Source organism: Elgaria multicarinata, chromosome 1 (assembly GCF_023053635.1).
Source record: "Elgaria multicarinata webbii isolate HBS135686 ecotype San Diego chromosome 1, rElgMul1.1.pri, whole genome shotgun sequence".
In the NCBI taxonomy this organism is placed as follows: Eukaryota; Metazoa; Chordata; class Lepidosauria; order Squamata; family Anguidae; genus Elgaria; species Elgaria multicarinata.
The window spans coordinates 129,700,466-129,717,446 of record NC_086171.1 but is presented as its reverse complement, the minus strand read 5'-3'; the positions used below and the strand labels follow the sequence as shown (position 1 = coordinate 129,717,446).

Sequence of the window (16,981 nt, the reverse complement as noted above, 5' to 3'; positions counted from 1 at the left end):
AGTAACCATGAAATAATTTTTGCATTAAGTATTCTTTAGTCCTGTTTAGCACAATTAAAAACTAACTCATTATCAGAGTTAGAGGAGTGGGAATGTGTTTATTTTCCAGTTATAAACTAGAAAATAAACTGGCAGTAATTTTTCACATTTTCATGTAAATTATAATACAATAATAGCATAAATATTTTGTCTAATGTTTTCTTTTAAATTCCTGCCACTAAACCGGATGGAATAATTTTTCCCTTTGGGGAAGAAACAAGTAGAATGCTAGATTGTTTTAACAAATATTGAAGTTTCTAGCATAATCAAACCTGACATTCAGTAAAATAATAGCTTCCTTTTTTAATTCTAAGAAACAGTATAAATAATAATTCCCCAAAACATTAAAGGAGTTTAATAATATAAATATTTTAAAAATCACATGTTAAATATATTATGTTAATGGATGTGCCCTAAAATAGATCAAGCTCTTTATCTCCAAAATGTTCCTAATGACCCTGTTTTGTTTTTTTGTTTTGCTTTACCAATCTCTTGTTTCCATTGTACTGAAATCCACGAAGACAGCCTATTCAAAAGTTCAAATTCAACAGGTTTTTAGAAGAATCCTAAAGACCTGTTTAATCCAGTCAGCTATTAGCTCTGTTTCAATCTGCCCATGCAGATGTAATTTAAAAGCGGATAACGCAACGTGCAAGTGGGGCTGTGCCTGTGCCATGTAATTCCATTATATGTGCCGTGTAGCATGGACATCTGCAGGGCGCAATCCTTCATGTGTGCAACTGTTGTGTGGAGACTTCCACACAATTTGGAACCCTATGCAATTCAAGGTCCAAATCATGTGGAAGTCTCCATGAGTACAACTGTACACACACAGGCTGAAGGCGTGGTTGTCTAAGGGAGGAGCCACATGGCATGCATGATGTCATGGAAAGGGCTATGCAGCATGGCCTGTCCCCTACTTGTTTGTTGTTACTCACTTCTGATAATATATGCATAAAGCGCCCCTTGTCATTGCCAAGATGTCCTACCTCTCTCACTTAACATACTTTCTTACTAGCAGCTGTGATCAGCTGTGAAATGGGTTTCTGTAGATGTTGAAAACAGGGTTCAAAGGAACTGTTTACTATATTGGTGGTCAGACCCCACCTCTGCTTTGTACTCAGTCTTTTGGCAGGTTACTTGTCCTTTGCCATCCCTCCCATTTTGTGATGGTGTCCTGGACAGTTTCTCAACTTGCCAAATGTTCCCTCAGCTCAAAAATGTTACCCACTCATGGCTTTAGTCATATAGAGAGTACACGGCTTGGGACCTGATGGAACACCTCTCCCAACATGAACCTACCTGTACACTACGTGCAACATCTAAGGTCCTCCTCCAGGTGCCTACTCTGAGGGAAGCTCTGAGGATGGCAACATGGGAGACGGCCTTCTCAGTGGTGGCATCCCAATTATGGAATGATCTCCTAGACGAGGCCCACCTGGCACCAACATAGTTATCTTTTCAGCACCAGATCAAGACTTTTCTCTTCTCCCAGGCATTTAACAGCGTATTTTGAGTTTCAATTGACCCCAGATCTATCTTTAGATCTGGCTGAGAGTTCAATGTTGCTTTTAAATGGATAGTGTCTTTGTATTTGGTTTGTTTTTGTAAACTGCCCAGAGAGCTTTGGCTATGGGGCGGTATATAAATTTAATAAATAAATAAATAAATAAATTTTATGTTTTTAAATTCTGTATATCAATTTTTAATGTTTTAATCTTTTGTACACTGCCAGGGAGATTTGGCTATGGGGCAGTATAGAAATGAAATTAATAAATTAATATAAAGTAGACTCACTAAAAGCAATGGAACTTAAGTTATGACTAAGTCTAGATCCAACCTAATGGTTTTAGATGCTGCTATTATATTTTTAAATATACTGTGTTATATTTTATGGTTGAAATGTTTTGCTTTATAGGTTGTAAGCTGCTTTGGAAAGGTAAACCTGAAAGGTGGCCTATACATATTGAAATAAATAAACAGTAAAATGCATAGGAAAACAGGATCAGCATATGTGTAAGCATCTTCAAATGTTGCTGATTTGTAACTCAGGACCAAACTTAACAAGACAACAGAGAGCTGTGATGAAATCTTTTGATTCTTTAAAGCAGCTGTTGCAGCCCTCCACTTTAGATTGTGATCACAGCAGTGGGGTAGAAATAACTTAATGAAAGTTATCTTCCAAAGTACTATTTGCCTTGTTAAGGGAAACTTCCAGGTAAAAGTAAAGTTTTCCCAAACAGGAAAAATAGCAGCTATAGGGGAGGGGTGGTTCTCATACAGAAAATGGCACAAAGATTTAAATCCTTCTTTCCCCAGAGATGCAGTTCCATTTCAAATAGTGGGGCCCAGCAGGCTGCTTTTTACAAAAATGTAAAGAGCACAAGATTCAGTTGCAGATCTCCACCATTTCATCTAAATCAAACAGGATCAAAAACACCACTTACAGAATCTGTTATTTGTGACCGTATGTGGAATATTACTTGTGTCAGAATCATCATTATGTTATCAGTTACTAACGTTCTTATTATCTACCTTCTCGCCAGAGCCTCCAGATGGTCCAGTTTCACCAGGTAAACCAGTGGGGCCCTATAAGAGAAAAAGTCAATAAGTGTGCAATCAAGGAAGATTTGGAAGTAGCTACAGCTATTGTAGAATGTTGTTGCCTTCCTTTTGGCAGATATGGGAGACACGAGAACACATTCAACCTATTCTGCAGCTGTAGCACTGGCTACCAATTAGCTTCTGAACCCAAGTCAGGATGCTTATTTTTCAAAGATCCTTCACCACCTGGAGCCCATATAATTCAGAGTCGGCCTGTCCCCATACATGCCCAGCCACTGTTTACATTCTGCAGAATGGACTTTACTCCATGTGCACTCACCAGGTGAACAATGCTCTTTATCAAGGTCATGGAAAGGTCTTTCTGATGAGATCTGAAGCTGTACAGTTCTTGCGGTATTTCAGAAAGATTGCCCGACCTACCTCTTCTAAAAAGCCTATGGTATTTGAGTGGGCATTTCTGTTTCTGTAGTACTTTTGCTATAGAGTGCTCATTGAGTGACTACTGTTCACAACATTAATTGAAACTGAGTTTCTTGTTATTATCTTATTGCTTATTTTGTTGGAAGGTACCTTAAGATTTGGAAATGCATAATACAAATGCCTGAAACTACATGAGAGAGAGAGAGAGAGAGAGAGAGAGAGAGGGAGGGAGGGAGGGAGGGAGGGAGGGAGAGAAAGCAAATTCTCAGATTACAGAAGGCTTCTTACCTGGTGCCATTTAAGGCTTGTGTGTTTTTTGTGTGCTACAAGCAACTAGGAAAATGGTTATTTGCAAGCCTCACCTGAGCAGTTTTAATTTTTTTGCCTGTCTCATGAGCAGTTTGCATGCTATAGTTCTACAAAGGAAGTTTAGCAACTGCCAAATATGTGTTCTGACAGTCATAATTTTGCCCATCTTCAGAGCAGATGTCAGGAACACCTGGAAGGCTAGTGCAGGTTCTTTAGCTTCCTGCTTAGGTGTTGTGAATGTCATCCAAGAACAGAACGTAGTTGCGATACAGATGCGTGTTCCTATGATTACAAGACGCAAGACTTTGTAGTTGTAAAACAACTTGTAGTTGTAAAACAAGCACTATTGGAAACATCTTGTCTTCCCTTACCACTCCAAAGGTCTGAATTATAGTTAGGATAATAGAAACAGAATGCTTCTAAAATGGATGATTAATGGAATAGCGGAACCACCCTAAGATAAGTCACATGTATACATGAGATATGATGATAGAAACTTAAAATATTAAAGTACAATATTAAAGTAAGATACTAAAAGCAAGGTACATATATATATATATATATATATATATATATATATATATATGACCCTACAGAATTCAAACCAAATATGACTTAGATCTTTGCTGTGTATATAAAAAAATAGGGGTAAATCAGTTTTGTCTCATGTCATATTAGTTTTACTGTTAAACTGATAGGCGATAAACAGGGCTGGCCCAATGAATTTTGGATCTCTAGGCAAGTTAAAAACCCAGTTGCCTCCACCTGTTGTCCTTATGTTGAGCAGGATAACAATAGCATTTAACAACTAAAAGTTGACCAGAATACTATTTTCTTGTTTTCATTTTAAATTAAGAAACTTTGTTATTGCAATATTGTATTCTCAGTTAAAACTAAATACTATTCCAAGATGTAGTTTAAAATTCCCATTTCAGTATAAGAAAAAGTAGATAAATTTGTAACTACAGGTAGAACTCTGACTGACTTCAGATGACACAATAGTCAATGATTGATTAAATAGTCCCCCATTGCTTAAGTAATCAACCGTTGACAATTGTGTCGTCCATTGACTTTTGTGCCGTCAAGACTTTTTTGCACAATGGTTGGTTATCTCCTTGAAATAACCAGTGCAAATAATCAACGGTGTGCAGAGTTGACTATCTGCACAACCATTGATTAGTGTGTCATGTATCAGGCTCTGTGGACAATTTCATATGTCTACAGAGTCATGAGGCAAGAGCGGCAGAAACCCCCGCCACTTTTGCCCAGGCCTGTGTCAGCTGTCCCAGGAAGTGTGCAGAAAGCCACCGATCCCCCCCTTGCACTTCCTGGGAAATGCACATGCTGTCCCTAGGTGGGGCGCCTTGATCAGCAGTGCCCCACATGTTCCCAAGGATGTGCACATCCCTTCACGCCCTGCCCTGCAATGCATTTGGATATCGCTGATATGAGGGTGGGGCACGCAAGTAGCGCCTGCCGCTGTCAAGCAGCAGGAGACGCTTCGCTCCCTGTCCTTGCTTGCCTCAAAATGTTGATGAATGGGGATGGGGACATGGGATGCTATGATCTCCTGCTGCGTGTCCCCCATCCCTGCCCCATTCACCACCACTATGAGGTCAACGAGGTGTGGCGTCTTCCTCTGCCATGCCTTGATCACCATTTGTGGGTATGGTGCATGTGGAAAAGGACGCTGAAGAATAAATTAACCCACAATGAGCTGTTGTGTCATGCAAATTGGCCCATAGTTGAGCCATAGTGCAAGATTCACACATAACAATAACCCACAATTCAACAACTACTAATGATTTAACAACAACTGATACTTAACCCATACTCTGGGTTGTTGTTATGTGTGAACCAGACAAGAGCTATTTTGGTAATGTTCTCATTTCAATCCTAACATGCACGGGAAGTCTAAAATTTGTATTCATCTGGACATTTGAACAAGACAGTTCCTCTCTTATACACTTAAAATGTTTTCATAATGCACTGTTAATTAGAAGAGCATTTCCCATCATGAAGAGTGTGAAGACTAAGAAGTTTGGTAATCCATTCTGCACTCTTTATTTACAAAGATTAAAAGCCAAGTTTTGTTTCTCTGCTAGAAAGTATTTTTTACCCAAAGCGTATGAGTGCCAGAGACTGACTGGCATGGTCTAATCCCAGGGAATATATCAAAGTATAAATTAAACTAGAAACAAGAATTTAAAAGGTCAGGAAGAACTGCATCCAGAAAATGTCTAATTAAAAAACGCCTAACATGCAATTCACAAAGAATCTCACTGAAACACCATCCAAGAGCAGGAAAATCCCAAGAATAAGCATGAGTCAGGAGCAGGAAATTAGGAGTGGGCAAATTTGAAACTGGAAATCAGGCATTTAATGGAACCAGGACTGGAATACAGAAAGATAAGAGAGTCAGGACCAAATTTAAGGTCCCTCTGATTCTCAAAAATAAACAAACAAGCACAAGTAGGTGAAACAGTATGGTTTGAACAGAAAAATATCCAGGCCAACAACTGAGTCCTGAACAATGTTATTTCAGCACCCTGAAAGGCCATTACAGCAGGGCTGGGGAACATGTAGCTCTCCAGATGTTGGACTGCAACTCCCATCAGCCGTAGCTAGCATAGCCAATAGTGAGGGATCGTGGGAGTTGCACTCCAACAGTATCTAGATGGGCACATGTTCCTGAACTCTGCATTACAAGTTTAAACACAAAGTGAGAGGTATAAGCTACTGAATATTTATAAAGCCACTGTCTTCTGAAACAAATTCCAATTATTTTCTGTGATAATCTTCTCAAAAACAACACACCCGACTTGCCAAATACTGCACACAACTGAAAACTAAGGATGATAGGAAGCAGAAATGAAAGGTACTTCTAAAATGAGTTCAGAAAACCTTGTTCCGTGGTTAATGCATGGCTCCCTAATGGCAAAGATGAGTTTTTAGAAGCCTCCTTGACACACATTTTTCTGGAAAATTTATCAGAGTCAATCCCACATCTAACACATGCTTAAGGCAGGCAAAGCATCTGCCAGGGCATATGCTGCGTGTTAAGACATTGGACTGCAGTTAAATAATTGGAAACATACTGCATGCTTAGTGGAGAGAAAAACATGAAGCATGTAATAACAATAATTCTTCGAAAGACCTTTTCAGAAAGAAGAATGCAACTAGTCAGTTCCACAAAACTCCCTACATCAGCCTTTTCTTGTATGAAAGCACTTACTTGTGTGTGTTTGTGTGAGTGTTATCCTGCTTTGGCAGTCATCTGCCATGTGAGAAGGAAAGTAGGATCATGCCTGTTGGCCCAGTGCTCTCTGTCACGTTCCCCTCACTCTAACACCCTTCATGTGTTGGAAGGCAAATGTCTGCAGCAAGGAATCTGCCCTACTCATGCAGGCTCGCTCTCTGCACTATTTAGAACCCAGAATTCTACATCACGCAGGGAGCTTGTAGGAGTAGGCTCCCCACCCCAAACATTTGCCCTCCAACATGTAGAGGATGACAAAGAATGTGACAAGGATAATGCTCATTGGTGGGGCCAATGAGCATTATCCCACCCTCCTCTCATGTTTCTAGTAGTACTGGGGTGAACGCCTGAACAGGGCTTATGTTTTGCTTCTTTCCATGCCTCGAAGGCAGATATTCCACATATCTTTAGATGCTCTTCTTGACAATCCTTGCCATTTAACAAATAACAATGCTATGCCTATTTGTTATCTGGGACAGGTGGTGGGTGGGAGGTTTAGGCCAATTTAAGCATTCACTGGTTGAAGTTTTTGCCTTTCCTTCTGGGATTATATGTTTTGAAATGTGTAGTTTTCACATAGGCCACAGGGATGCTTCCAACTGGGTGGACAAAGGGACCAGTGGTGGCACGGAATATCACTACTCAGGGGATTTAAATGGACAGGCAGAATCCTTTGATTGCAATTTCCAATCCTGGCATAGGGGAGTAAGGGTAGGAATTAAAAACTGGTGCATGGGTAGTTCTACCTCTTGGAAGTTTCACTAGTTGGCTATTTCATCGCAAATCTGATTCTATGGAATGAAACCTTTTTCAGTTGCATTTTATTACTACTGTAAGGTTGCTTCCACGCACAAGTATTATAGTGCTGTTGGGGCATTGCTTTTTCATAATTAGTTCAATATCACATTCACTATTAGAAGTGATGAGACTAAAAAGGTGGTGTAAGTTAATGTGCTTTCTGAAATTTAAATTCACACAAACATGTGCACACCACAGAACTCACCCCCACTCCCAATATTAAGGCTAAAATCTATACACACATTCTAGGGACCAAGAAACAATGGACACCACGTGACTTACTTCTGAATAAATATGCAAAGGATTGTGCTGCAAGAAACTTGCCTATTGCATGTGCTTGCCACCAGCACTTCATCCTAAACTAGTAGACTGTTTTGCAGACAAACAATTCCAGAATAGAACATAAGTCCCTTCCACACGCCGTACTGAAGGTGCATGCAGGCGCCCCAAGTACGACCCCAAAACGATAGTGTGTACTACAGCCAGAAGAGACGGAGGAGGAGGCGGCTGGGGAATCCGGGCACGTCCTTGCCGCCGCCTCCCCGCCGGCCTCCTGCTGCCTGGGTAAGAGCGACCTGGGTCGGAGAGCTCGGCTTCCGCCTCCGCCGAGCTCTCCGACCCGGGTCGCTCTTACCCAGGCAGCAGGAGGCCGGCAGGGAGGCGGCGGCGGCTGGGGAATCCGGGCACGTCCTTGCCGCCGCCGCCTCCCCGCCGGCCTCCTGCTGCCGGGGTAAGAGCGACCCGGGTCGGAGAGCTCAGCAGAGGCGGAAGCCGAGCTCTCCGACCCGGGTCGCTCTTACCCAGGCAGCAGGAGGCGGAGGCGGCAGCAAGGACGTGTCCGGATTCCCCAGCCGCCTCCTCCTCCTCTTCTGGCTGTAGTACACACTATCGTTTTGGGGTCATACTTGGGGCGCCTGCATGCGCCTTCAATACGGCGTGTGGAAGGGCCGTTTGGCAATGTAAGTTATAACCAAACCTAATATATAATTCACAGTGCAGCTACATCACTCCTTTACATTGGCAAGACAAAAGTTTTTTGTGTGTGGTCTTTGAGTTGGCATCTCACCTTTACATTTCAAACTCAATTTCCTGCCACTTAATTGAGGTGCTAAGAGAGTTATGACAGGGACAAAGGATCCATGGATACTCACATTCAGAACCTGTTAGAAAGACACATTTTGCTGCTAAAAGTTCCACATAGTGGATTTTGGTTGCTGCTGCTAGTCACCTTTTTGATTTTTGAAACCTTTACCTGGTAATAAATCAAGGAGTTAGGGTAAAAAAAATTGCTTGTTAACCAGTGAATAAGTGTATTTTGTAAGAGGAATCAATGATTCACCAAATGTCAAAGGTGCATTTGAAATACTATTAAATTAGCCAGAGATTATCAAGCAGAGATCCTTGGTTGCAGGGAGCCAATTTAAGCAAATTCAGCGGAGAGAAGGTAGGAAAAAATGCTTTTCACACCCCCTTTTCTTCTTTTCCACTCTCTCTCCATTGTCCAGACACACTGTAGAGTGCATGAGGCCTGGCAAGAGTAGTGGCCAATGGGTTGCAATGTTTCTAAACAGTAATGATTGCCTAGAAACATAACCCTTTTGTCAGTCACATTAGTTTTCATGTATGAAAGAATACCAGGACAGAATCAACTTTTTTAAAAGTCTAAAACCATTCATGCACTGGATTACGTTCAGCAATGGAAGAGACAGGTTACTAGCTTCTTTGTGTGTATTGTAATGTGGTTTCAAAGTTTTGCCAGCGAGTAATTTAAAAATCTGAAACCCAACTGTGCATGCCAGCACAGTTGAAACTTTTCTCCCTCTAATCCAGGGGCAATTTTCTCAGTAGCTTAAGCCAGTGTTTTTCTTGGCATGACTTCCAAAAAAAACTTTGTCTCATCGGCACTGTAAATTTGCTCTGGCTGAACTCCTTTAGTTCTCGTTAAATTAATCAAATACTGTCTAAAAGGATCTGCTGATTCTGTAAGAGGCTGCTAATCTTACCAGCCAGGGAGAGCTGCAAATCCCATTTCAGTTTTTAAATTCTACCCAGCCAAAGAAACGCATCTAATATATAATAAAACAAAATAGCTTCTCTTTATAACAAGGCTTGTTGCTGCCATAAATACCCTTTCCCTAACACTTACATAAAAAAAGACAAAAAGGACAAACTACTGGCATGTTTAGAAGTGGTGATTGGGCCTACTGTAAACAACAGCTCTGAGGAAGAAGGACCATAAGGGTAGATTTCACACAGAAAGGAACTATAGTGAGCTCAAGCTGTTAAAATCCAGTAGAAATCAAGCTGTTATACCATTAGAAATTTCCCATAAATATTTCTCTAATGCTTCAAAAGAGCCAGGATTTTCAGTGCATAAAACATCTATTTTATAACCCTTCCCTATTAATACTTCACTATAGCAAAACTAGAGGCCCATGAATATATTTCACTAGAAGAGAATGTAGATTTCTTCTTTACTGCATATAAAATGTGGATGTTGCCCTATAATCATTTAGGGAAAACTATTATTATTATTATTATTATTATTATTATTATTATTATTATTATTATTATTATTATTATCCTGCCTTTTCCCCAGTACTGGGGCTCAAGGTAGTTTGAAAAAATTCAAGTACTAATCCTAGCAAAGTTATTGATCAGGTTCGGACGCCTCAGCTCACCATGGATTATTTAACTCAAAAGAAGGTGCAGCATACACAGGTGCCAGGTTGAATATGCAATCCCCACTTGGGGTTGTCATGTCATGAAAGCTAAGTGAGCTGTGGTTACGCAAGAGTTAAACAAACCTTGCATAACCTTAAAATAAACCATTGGTTATGCGAGGGTTGTTTAATCCTCGCTTAACCCACTCTCGCTGGGTTTGCACGACACGACAATGCCTGTGCAAGATTTGCATAGTCAAAATAGTGGCCACGCACACACACCGCATGCACTACAGTCTCACTGTTGGTTAAATAACATGTGAACAGCTCTATTATGTGCAACAGTCATGCATTTAACTTTAAAAAACAAGCAGCTCACACTCAATGAGACAAAAATTTAGAAGCCATGCTATCTCTCTCTCTCTTTCTCTCTCTACGTTTCTTGTAATGGGCATCTCTGGATTAGAGCCATGGAATGTATGTAATGGAACTTGTATATAACCAAGCTTGGGGAAGTTCCCTGACCCTAATGAAGTAAACCTTAGCCAGATTCCGTTTATATACTCTCTAAGTCCACCCCAGTCCGCGTGATTACTTAGGCCAGGGGTGTGTGTACATGTTCATTCTGTCAATCACTCATGGGGCAGCCTCTGAGTTCACGTCTGGGCTCTTGGTTCTCCTGTCCTGCCTGTGCCCTGAGATCCAGAAAGGTTTTATGGCACTTTCTTCATCCTGAGTTCTCCCACTGCTGATTGCTACCTCAGGAAATTTCAGAGAATGCTCTTTGATGATCTCTTGCCAGCGTTTAAACGCCTCCTTATAGGCACTCCAGGAAGTTCTCCCTCCCCCTCCCTCTCATGATGACCCACTTGTCAGGAAGACGTGTTGTCGTGATCTACGTAAAAACGGAATAGCTTGCCACCACTGGTCCCCTCATTCTACATCAGCATCAACCAACTCTGCCACTTTCTCTGCACTGCCTTGTGTGCTGTCAGCTTGTGCCCAGACTAGATACTTAAATGATGACCTGGTTCACAAGACATGGTGTGGCTCGTCGTGGGCTATTTAAGTCATGACAAGCAGTGGCACCTGTGGGCACCACTTTGCATATCCAACCCCTACTCAGGCGTGACTAGGGATTATGCAGGGGTTAAACCATGCCTACATAATCCATGGTCTGTTCTGGGATTGCTTAACCCTCGCATAACCCATGTTTGCTCGATTCGCATGACAAAACAAGCTCCAAGCTTGGATATACAAAATGGTAGCTGCATATGCCAGGCATGCACCACAGCCTCACTGCAGGTTAAATAACATATGGTGGGCTGTCATGTCATGGAACCAGCCAGCTCATTAACTCTTCATATGATAGAATATGTTAAAAATTTCTGCACCAGCTTTTTAAAACATTTTTTCTTGTATTATATTTCACTATAAAACAATTTTGTTCCAAAGCATCACAAATGTAACGCTCACAAAAATTGATAGTAAAATGGAATCTAAGTATTTCCACCCAACCCAGAGAATCACATTACTAAATCTGCAAGTCTAGCAGGGTTTTATTAGCCCTGTTCAGAAACACCTTAAACCACGGTAGTTAAGGCTTTTAAAAGCACCATGATTTAAGTAGTCTTCTGAACAGGACCATTATCATAATACTGAGCATTTATATTATTTAACATTTCTATGCATGTTTACTCATAAGTAAGTCCCACTGAGTTGAATGGTTACACCCACTGCAGCTTTAGTGTTACTGTTACTTCTACTGCTACTTCTACTGTTACTTTTACCCTACCCTGTGCCTGCTTACCCTACCCTGTACCTGTTGGCATTCTCTTCCCCTCCTTATTGTTTTACTATGATTTTATTAGATTGTAAGCCTATGCGGCAGAGTCTTGCTATTTACTGTTTTACTCTGTACAGCACCATGTACATTGATGGTGCTATATAAATAAATAAATTAATAATAATAATAATAATAATAATAATAATAATAATAATATGCTTTACATATACTGGGTAGGATCCAGGATCTGCCACTTGTGGAAGGTCCCTTTGCCCAAATTTTGGGGTTCCTCCATCCCCCCCTCCACAGCTCACCCCATTCAACAGGGTCTCCTGACTCTCTGTGTAGCATTTTCAAGGGTCTGGAGGAGCTGCTATGGGAAGAAGGGACCAGGGAAGTCCACTTCCAGTAGCACTATTCATGCAGCATAAATCATGATCTAACCGATTATCTTGCTGCAATCCTGTAGCATTGGTCATATTATCTCCATATTGCAGATGTGGAGACTAAATCTAAGAGAGCGCATTTCTGAAGGCCACCCAGATGGCTCAAGTGTGATTCGAAACGGGAACTTCTTGATCGATAACTCAGTTTCTTAGCCATTACCAGTGCTCTCACTTTTGCCTTTTTGTAAAGGCACCTAACATAAAAAGGAAAGGCACTTTTGAAACTCAGGGAAATTTCAAATGCAATTTGTACTGCCAATTTCAAATGCAACTGCACGTGGTCCAGATCTCTGTGTTACCAGGAAAAAAGCAGAGTTAAAGACTGATAGTCTGTAGGATCTCTGTAAAATTTAATCACAGCAGATTCAATAAAAATGCTCAAAGCAGATTCTAAACTAAGCACATGCTTAAAACATTTTGCTTTATATTACAAGGTATGCAGTCTTCTACTACAGGATTCCAATAAATCTACGTAAATTTCCCAGTTCCAGGTAATTCTTTCCAGAAAGCATGCCATACTGACATTTTGGACTGGACCTCCCCTGTTCAACTTGGGTAATCTCTACCTCATGTTCTTGATCTATAAAATGAGGGACAATAATATTTATCTATGTCTTTACAAGGAGCACAGGGATAAATGTCTGTCAATAGTTTGAAGATTGAACATGCTAAAAATTTATTTCATTTTTTATTATTCTCCAACATCTGTTTTAAATTATTTCAATGTTCCTCTCTTCATTTCTATGAATTCCATTTCAAAATTTGTGCCCTAGCAGCTGAACATGTTTAGTAGTGCTTTATGTTAATATTTTGGGAATTTATAACTGGATCTCCTCTTTATTGCATATGAAATGTAGATGTTGCCATATAATCATTTAAGAAAAGACATAAGCACCAGTAGTAGCTTGAAAAATTATGAATCCTGATCCTAGCAAACTCATTGACTTCAGTTTGGATGGTGAGCTGCAGTGCCTGCAGGCACTAGTTTGAATATGCAGCCCTGCTCCCAGACGGCGAGCAGTGGTTATGTGATGGTTAAGCAACTCTCACATAACCTTAAAACAGACCATGGGTTATGCGAAGGTTAACCCTCACATGACCCACGGCCCCAGGTTTACACGATATGAGAACTGCCAAGGGGGAGTTGCATATTCAAAATGGTGGCCATACATGCCTCTTCAATAGCCACAGTGCCTTGCTTTAATCGCCAGCACATGCCAGGCATCATTTCTCTAATTACCTACCCAGGTGCGACAACAATTTCCAAATAAACTTAGAACAGGCCAAGGTTATTTGAGGGTTGCTTTCCCTCAAAGAAGCCATGCTGCCTGGGTTCAGAAGACATGACAAGCTGTACCTAGGCATGGTATCCAGCACATGCTGGCATGCGCCAGGGATTACAACAAGGCACTGTGGGTTATTTAATAAGTCACAGTGGCTTGTCTGAGCATGCTAACTGGCCTATTGTACCATTTATATGAAACCCAACTAGACATAAATGTGTCTTTGCATCTAACAGCAGCTCCCAGGGGAGCGGAGAATTGTTGGGATAACAACACATGGGGAGTTTAACTATTTCATCCTCTCCTGTAGTCTCAACAAAAATTGCTCCCTTGAAGCTGCTATTTGCATTGGGATAAAATGCTTTTTATACTGTATTTTGTAATTGTGTTTTTAACCTGTTGGGTGTTTTATTGTGGTTTTAATTTTTGTGAACCGCCCAGAGAGCTTCGGCTATTGGGCGGTATAAAAATGTAATAAATAAATAAATAAATAAATAAATAAAAGCTCCCATTGACACAATTCCCCACCTGCTGTGATCCTAATAATTATTATCCTCCCTGCTCAGTAGCTCTTATTTGATTTTTTTTAAAAGTACAGCTAAAACATAAAAATTCATTTAACTTCACATTTAATTTGTGTCGTGTTCCAGGAATCCCACCCCTCATCTTCAGATGATGAAGCTCCTGAGTTAATGGATCAGGGAGAGGGGTCCACTTCCTTAGGACCTAGTTTTCCAGAGAGGTCCCAGAGATCAGCTTCCCAGCGTCCAGAGGAAGTTTTATCACTGTCCTTGAATTTTGAGGGCTCTAGCCATGAAGATACCACCATGCCTCAGCCACTTCTGACTTTTCGCAGCCCAAGGCTGCTGAAACAGACAAGGTCTCTTTAAGATAGAGGCAAGGCTAACCAGTTTAAAATAAGCCAAACCCATACTAAAGGCTCTTTCACAATCTGTTGCTTGTTGTATCCTTAACATCACTCAGAGCTTTCAGTTGTGCTGCTCAGTTTCCTATTTCTCTGAAAAACCTGATGTGTACTCAGTCAGAATCCACTGAACCAGGTTTGCCCCAAATCCTCTGTGTGAACGGGACCTCATAGTGTGTAACAGGACAACTCCAGGCACACTTGAATGAAACGGATTATCTAGATTCATTTCAATCGGGTTTCAGGCCTGGTTTTGGAATGGAAACTGCCTTGGTCGCCCTGTGGGATGACCTCTGTCGGGAGAGAGACAGGAGGAGTGCGACCCTGTTGGTTCTCCTGGACCTCTCAGCGGCTTTCGATACCATCGACCATGGTATCCTTCTGGATAGGTTGTCTGAGCTGGGAGTTGGAGGTACTGCGTTGCAGTGGTTCCGCTCCTACTTGGATGGCCGATTCCAGAAGATGGTGCTGGGGGATTATTGCTCTGTGCCGTGGCTCCTAAGCCATGGGATTCCACAGGGCTCTATCTTATCCCCTATGCTGTTTAACATATACATGAAGCAGCTGGGGGAGGTTATCCGGAGATGTGGACTGAGGTGTCATCAATATGCGGATGATACCCAGCTCTACCTTTCCTTTTCATCAAACCCAGGTGAGGCAGTGACTGTTCTGAACCAGTGCCTGGGCACGGTAATGGACTGGATGAGGGCTAATAAACTGAAACTCAATCCAGACAAGACGGAGGTACTGTTAGCGGGTGGTTCATCTGTCCGGCGAGGTGATGTTTGCCCTGTCCTGGACTGGGTTGCACTCCCCCTAAAGGATCGGGTTCGTAGTTTGGGGGTGCTCTTAGATCCAGAACTGTCACTTGAGACACAGGTGAACTCAGTGGCAAAGAGCACCTTTTATCAGCTTAGGCTGATATACCAATTGCGCCCTTATCTGGACAGAGATAGCCTAGCTAAAGTTATCCATGCTCTGATAACCTCTCGTTTGGATTAGTACAATGAATTATACATGGGGCTGCCTTTGAAAATGGTCTGGAAACTTCAACTGGTACAAAACTGTTTACTAACAGGGGCTGGCCGACGAGACCACATTACGCCAGTCCTTTTCCAGCTTCATTGGCTGTTAGTCCAGGTCCGGGCCCGATTCAAAGTGCTGGTATTAACATTTAAAGCCCTAAACAGCTTGGGGCCAGGTTATCTAAAGGAACGCCTCCTCCCATATGTACCTGCCCGAACCCTAAGGTCATCCTCAGGGGTCCTTCTCCGCAAGCCCTTGCCAAAGGAAGTGAGGCAGGTGGCTACCAGGAGGGGGGCCTTCTCTGCTGTGGCACCCCGGCTGTGGAATGAGCTCCCTAAGGAGGTTCGCTTGGCACCTACATTATATGCTTTTAGACACCAGGTGAAGACTTTTTTATTCTCTCAGCATTTTAACAGCCTATAAATAAATTTTAACTTGGTGTTTTAAATTTGTAATTTTGCATTGCTGCTGTCTGGTTGAGCTTTTATACTGTATTTTATATTATGGTTTTATACTCTGAATGTTTTTAATTTTTGTGAACCGCCCAGAGAGTTCCGGCTATTGGGCGGTATAGAAATGTAATAAATAAATAAATAAAAAATAATAACATTGCCTGACCCTCACTGCAACAACTTGGCTTGCTGGCTGAAGCTGAACAGTTTGACCCACAGGCAAAGCACATGTTTCTGATCAATTCTTAAGGATAGCACACTACTGAAAACCAGTTTGTTTGGATGATTGTTTGGTATCTTACTGGAAATTACTGGTACTATTTGGACATGCAGCTGTAATATATTACCAAAGAAAGTGGCATTTAGCATGTTAAGAACATAAGGTAATAAGAAGTGCCATGCTGGATTAGACCAAGGATCCATCTAGTTCAGCACTTTGTTCACACAGTGGCCAACCAGCCAATGGCCAGGGATGAACAAGTGGGACATGGTGCAACAGCACCCTCCCACCCATGTTCCCCAGCAACTGGTGCACTCAGGCTTACTGCTTCAAATACTGGAGATAGCACACAACCATACACATTTAAAGCTACTCTAAGAAACTTTAAAGCATACTATACAAACAAAGCTCAATGCTAGCATTGCCTATGGTTGTAATGTGCTTTATTCAATACATTAAATCTTAGTTGATATTAGAGCAAGAGTTACCCAATATTAGAGCAAGAGATAGCCAAGTTTACCCAGAGCAATAAATTCTTTGTATAGTATAGTATGCCTATATTATTGTTTTATTGATTGTTTTATTTGTTCAAATTGTTTTAACTTTTATTCCACCTAGGGTATTCTGCATATAGGTTGGGGGGGGGGGAATTCAATAAATAAATCAATAATTCCCCCCTAAAATTATGCAAAACAAAAGGCAAAATCCACTGCATTTCATCTGCAGTGCTTGCATATGGGGGATTCTCATAGGGCTCAATCAAGATCCATTTCTTCTCTCTCCCCATGTA

At 41.3% G+C, this 16,981-nt stretch overlaps 1 protein-coding gene across 1 annotated transcript in view; it reads right to left on the bottom strand.

The window, feature by feature from the left end:
* Positions 1-16,981, bottom strand: part of COL24A1 (collagen type XXIV alpha 1 chain) — a 254,996-nt gene that overhangs the window by 87,591 nt on the left and 150,424 nt on the right. Inside the window, exon 25 of the mRNA XM_063136778.1 lies at positions 2,575-2,628. Coding sequence (XP_062992848.1) covers positions 2,575-2,628 — 54 coding nt within the window. The remainder of the gene's footprint in view (positions 1-2,574; positions 2,629-16,981) is intronic.